The 5,975-nt window shown below is 38.1% G+C and overlaps 1 protein-coding gene across 1 annotated transcript; it reads left to right on the top strand.

Annotated features, from left to right (window-relative positions):
- The first annotated feature begins 4,972 nt into the window (after positions 1 to 4,972).
- Positions 4,973 to 5,439, top strand: LOC120596273 (ubiquitin-conjugating enzyme E2 D3-like). Its single transcript, XM_039854835.1, has one exon. The coding sequence runs from the start codon at positions 4,999 to 5,001 to the stop codon at positions 5,437 to 5,439; it is 441 nt and encodes a 146-aa protein (XP_039710769.1). The 5' UTR covers positions 4,973 to 4,998.
- Positions 5,440 to 5,975: the final 536 nt, after the last annotated feature.

Below are 5,975 nucleotides of genomic sequence, written 5' to 3'. Positions count from 1 at the left end.
TCTTTTCCAATCCAAAAGATCCAGGGACATTTCCAGCTCTCTCCACTGCTGCTGTGAGGTCAGGGACATCTTTAGTTCAGTGGAAGGATGAGCACATATAAAGGATGCCTTTTCCCAGATGCATAGCTGCCTCCTGCAGTTTGCAGAGCAAAAGGTGTGGCAGAAGGAACAACCTAACATCTCAGCAGTTCCTCAGTCTTTGCAGTAGCTACAGCTTAGAACTAAGGTTAGTTCAGAGACTCCACTTTATCTTACTTTTGACTAATCCAGGTGGTGAGGTTTAGGCTTAACCCCAGATAATACGGAAAATTTCTAATAACAGAAAGGCAAATGATATAGGGCAGTGACAGCATAAGACACGAAAGACAGAATAAACAAATTATATAACCTAGAAGAGAACTGTCACTTAGACTAGTTGGCTGTGGTAACTTGGTTCACTGTGTCTTCTTTCAACTGCCTCAGGGATGTTTTTGAAAATCAATAAAACGATTATTTTAATCATACCATAGGGGGATAGCTTTCTTTCTTTTTACTTTTTCATAACTCTTCTCAGGACCTAAATCATCCCAAGACAAACGTGCAAGAAAATGCACTGGCTCCAAGAATCGTGTGGAAAGTCTCTAGAAACTCGTTGGTATGGAAAGGATGAATATTGAATGCAATGAAAGCAACCACTTTGGTGTAGTCCCAGGAGATTTAAATGCATAAACATAAGCCTCAATGTTTAGGAACCACAATATCGAAAGTAAATATGATCTGTAAAACAGTAACTTGAAGAAATATAAAAAGAAATAAGAAAATAAAAGCAATTACTTTTAGCAAAATGTTTCTCATTCAATGAGAAGAACAAGGAGATAAATAATAGATTGAGTGTTTAAGAGCCCTTCGTAACAATTTAAATACATTGTTCTAAATTTCTGACATTTCTGAATTTTCACCACAGTAGGTCTGTGCTTACACAATTCATGTTGAGTGTATGCCATTTGAATTAAAATACACACACACACATATTTTCAAGCCAGGTATTTTTTAAATCTCTTTTTGAGAGGACTTATTAAATATAAAACAACATTAACTATTGGGTTACTTTACTCGAGCAATGGAAACCATGCAAAATGCTTACTTGTCTGGTGCAGACTTATTTTTGAAGTCATACCCTCAACTTTGGATGCAATGAATGGCAACAGTGCAGTTCTTGTATGTAAAATTTCAAATGCAGTATAGGTGAGAGAATAAAATGAGCTTACTGCCTTTGACAGTAACATCAGAAACTGAAAAACCTAGTAACGATTTCACTTTTAAAACATAGATATGGTATATCTGATTAGATCATTGCCATGCTTTTCAGTTTGGGAGAGGAGTTAGCAGAGTAGGAATCTGAATGCAGGAAAATGAATATCCAAGGAAGCTAAGAAGATCACACTAACTTTTGGTTCTAAATATGTGCAGGTCAAATGAGATTTTCTTCCTTCTTCTCTCCCTCCCTGCCTTCTTTCCTTTCACTTCGTAAATTCCTTGTTTCTAAAGTTCAGGCAAGCTTTTAATATTTTCATGTGAAGTACCAAAAAGTATCCCATTTTTGAAATCTAGAGAAATTAATCAATTTGAAGGAAGAATAGAATTCAATTTACTTCAAATCCATCTGGAAAATGAGCAATGTCCTACAAAGCTATATACACTGTCATTGTTTTATTAGAAAAATAAGGTGTGATAACTTAACAGCCTTTTATTAAGACGTGAGTGTATCCATTTTAAAAATATTATCCTAATATCTTCAAGAAACTATTAAGAATAAGAAATAAGGCTTGCTTGGATGGATTGTCAGTAATACGAAAGTCACATTCTTTTTTCACCTCTGGGATTGGTCTGTGTGACACATTAGGAGGGTATATTTTTTTCTTGCCCCTTAATTGTAGAGTTGCAAGGTCAGAAGTGGTTTGTAAAGGATACAATCCTTAAGAATCAATGCAGAAAAACACGAAGCTGAAGGGTCAGCAGGGCCAGACACTTTCTGGGATACTCCACAGTCAAATTGTTCTCCTGTGATTCCCCTAGCTCTGAAAGTCAATTTTATTAACCCAGTTTCAATCTAATTACTTCTTTAATTGTTCAAATTGACTCTTAACTTTCATTTATTTCTAAAATTACTTCTTTTTTTAAGAGTGCTTTAAAAGCTCAATGTCTTTCAAAGATCTGCATGAACACCAAAACATCTCTATTTCTATTTTGCAAATCTGGTAATAATCAGTCCTGGGAAATGGCCCTAATCTTATAACTATCAATATGGCCAGCATAAGCACAGCACAAGTGCTTGACCAGGTGCTCTATATAACCTGAAAGACCACAGGACAGCAAGTCCGCCTGTGCCTTGAAGTTATGGTCATACTTTGCAATTCAAAAGTAAACTTAGTATCTTTAGTGTGTACTTCTATTGATTCGATTTTTAATTACAACTGTACACTCATTTTAACAAGTAAAAGTATACTAAAATATGCTATAAAAGTACAGTAAAAGTGAATAATCTCTCCCTTCACCACCCCACTCCATTTTCACTCCACCGCAAACATTCCCACTCCTACTTTCACATCAACACTTCGAGTGTTAATCAAACCAACAACTCTTGAGTACCTGCAAGTGCGATTTGGTGCAGGCTAGAACTCAGGGCAGAAGGGGAGCAAGTACAGGATTACAGGGGCCCCATTTCTCCTCTGTGGACTGGGTGCAACCAGACACCACGGGGGCTGTGCTCCAGAAAAAGGATCTCACCTATCTGAGACTCTTCCTTTTTACAGGGCAGGTATTGGGACACTTGCAAATAGAAAAAAATGGCCTTGAGCTTGGGCACAGCAGGGTGAGAGTGAGTGCCAACTGTTCAAAGGATTCTAGGATCATTATTAGCTAGCACCTGATAGCCTTGTGAGAAATTAAGTTGGAAGGCAGTCTCACCACCCCACTTCCAGGGGAGGAGTCGTCCCTGGACCAGCCAGCTTATTGTTAGCAACACAAAGTGAGACTCAGTGGCCAAAGAGACAAGCATTCTGCTTGTCTCTCTAGAGTAACTCATATTAAAAACTTTCGTTATGTTTATTCATTTATGTATATCTATATTTCTATGTAGATCTAGATATATATATATATATACACATATCTATGTGTGTGTGTATGTATACACACATCCTTTATGTACATCTAATATCTGTATGTGACACACAGAACACAAATATGAAGGGTTTGTTTTTTATATTATCAAAGCAAATAAAGAAATGGGATTGTACTAGACACATTATTCTGCAACATGTTTTTTTCATTTAATGCATCATGACTTTCCCTGACTGAAGTTAAGAAAATTGAGGACCAGAGAGGGAAAATGAGTAGTCTATAACTGGGAACCATTTAGTGACTGAGCAGAATTTAAATCTTTCTGCCTTTGTCCACTACACTACCTGGCCTTGATACTACCCTCACAGCAGCACAGACCTTGCCTGAGATGCATGTTGTAGATGCAAGACTCTTTGCTGGTGCAAGGCTTTACAACTTCTGCTTCTTTGTGGAAGTGCAGTCTTATTACAGATCCTGCAGAGCTGAAGCATCTGACAAGGTGAGTCTTCCCTTTTGTTCTTATCTGACAATGGGAAGACAAGTCTCAGAGATGGTCTCTGGGCCTGAAAGCGTCAGATACACCAGAGGCAGAGTAAATAAAGGATACAGAGAGACTGGCTCTAAAAGTTCTGTCCTCTCTAATCCTTGTCACAAAGTCTATTTGTTTATATATATATCTTGTAGTGGAAGATGGAAGCTTTTTTTATGAATCTCGAGGATGACTACAATAAATTTGTCTATTTTTGGCACAATGTTTTTTCTCAGCTTAGGGGAGTTTTTTCCTAGGTGTCTTTATCTGGTTTCTGTATCATTTAGACAAAAATTCAGGGTACATTTGTCAGGTTTTACACTGTATTCCTTGAGATTGTTTAAGAATAGAGAATGTGTAGACAATTAACACACTCCTGGTGCATGGTTTTAAATGGATAAATGATATTAACATATATACAAGCTTTTCTAAGTAAACTGTCAAACATGATATTGTAACCATTGAGAAACAACTATCAATAACAAGTCTCCCTGCTTCTTCTCTTACCTCCTCTCAATATGTTCTCAACAAAGTAGAGTGATGCTGTTAAAACAGAAGACAAAGCCACGCGTTGACTCCCACCTATACTACAGTGGTGGTAATACTAAGTGCTCTGAAGAAAAATAAAACAGAACAGGGGACTAGAGAGTGACTGGGAGATGCCATTTCAGATAGAGGGGTCAGAGAAGGACTTTCTGAATAGACAACATTGGAATAGAGTATGAACCAAATCAGGGAATGAGATGTGAATATATTAGGGGCAGAAGGAAAGGTAAGATTCTAATACACAGCAGAGAAATATCACAATCTCAATGGCTTAGTCATAGAAATGTACTTCTACATAAATGAGCACTAATTACTTTCATTTCCTAGACAATTAGCCACACCACTTTATTCTTTATGTCTGCTCACCAAAAATTTTACTAAATGAAAAATTCCTATATAACAGATACCATTGACTCTCATCTCCCTCAGAATAAATGCCAAAGTTTTTCCATGGCCTAAAAGTTCTCCCACATTGTTCTGCCTCCATCCTGTTCACCCTCTTCCCCAATTCCCTTTCTGACCTTATTTCCTACTACCCTCCCTCTACCTCACTCAACTCAGTCGCTCTGGCCTCCTCAGCATCCTTGGAATACTCCAGTTACATTCCAGCTTCAGAACATTGCACTTGCATTTTCCTTTATCCAGAATGTTCTTCCCCACACAGATTTTATGACTCAGTGCCTCACCAATTTCTGGTCTTGAGTGTCTGGCAGAGTCGGTGTGAGATGAAGAGGCAATTCTTCCCTGCCGCCAGGATAATCAAGAGTTTTGTCCGGACCTTTGAACACACACCAAGATAGTGAACCAGACACAAAATACAGACTATGGCGCTGAAAGGGATTAATAAGGAACTTAGTGATTTGGCCCATGACCCTCCAGCACAATGTTCTGCAGGTCCAGCTGGGGATGATACGTTTCATTGGCAAGCCACAATTACGGGACCTAATGACAGCCCATATCGAGGTGGTGTATTCTTTTTGACAATTCATTTTCCTACAGTCTACTCCTTCAAACCACCTAAGGCTGCATTTACAACAAGAATTTATCATCCAAATATTAATAGTAATGGCAGCATTTGTCTCAATAGTCTAAGATCACAGTGGTCTCCTGTTTTAACTATTTCTAAAGTTCTTTTATCCATTTGTTCACTGCTATGTGATCCAAACCCAGATGACCCCCTAGTGCCAGAGATTGCAGACAGAGATAAGTACAACAGAATATCTCAGGAATGGACTCAGAATGGATCTACTTTAAAGTCAGAATAACCTGCATATAAACTTTAAATTACTGTTAAAAAAAAAAAAAAGTGCTCGGAAGTCCTTTCCTGGCTAACTTTCTAAAATTGCAGCTCCGCCCTTCACACAAATTCTTTATCCCTCTTCCATGCCTTATTTTCCCCCAAAGGGCTTAAAACTATCTCAGCACACTATCTATAGTCTTATCTAATTTTCTTGTCTCTCCATGAGGTTAAGAAGTGGGTGAGGGGGTGGGGGGTGGGGAGTTACATTTTGTTTTGTTTTGTTTTGGGTTTCTTTGGGAGGTTTTATTGGTGGTGGTGTTTGCTGCTGTTGTTTTTCTCTCTCGTTGCTATATCACCAGCACCTAGGACACTGCCAAGCAGCATGGTAGGTATTCAATAAATACTGGCTGAATGAATAAATGAATGATTGGGGTTTTTTTCTTACAATACTTAGCATTTCAGAGTATAGAGACTTGTAGCCACTTTTTCCAACCAAAAGCATTCTAAGTGACATAACGGTTAACCCCAGGCTTAGTCCAATGCATTTCCTGTATCAGGGAT

Source organism: Pteropus medius, unplaced genomic scaffold (genome assembly GCF_902729225.1).
Source record: "Pteropus medius unplaced genomic scaffold, Ma_sr-lr_union100, whole genome shotgun sequence".
Lineage (NCBI taxonomy): Eukaryota > Metazoa > Chordata > Mammalia > Chiroptera > Pteropodidae > Pteropus > Pteropus medius.
The sequence above is the reverse complement of the archived record's forward strand: the minus strand, read 5'-3'. Positions and strand labels throughout refer to the sequence as shown.

Excerpts from the sequence above, each read along its gene's own strand:
- LOC120596273 (XM_039854835.1), top strand. The coding sequence starts at position 4,999 with ATGGCGCTGAAAGGGATTAATAAGGAACTTAGTGATTTGGCCCATGAC.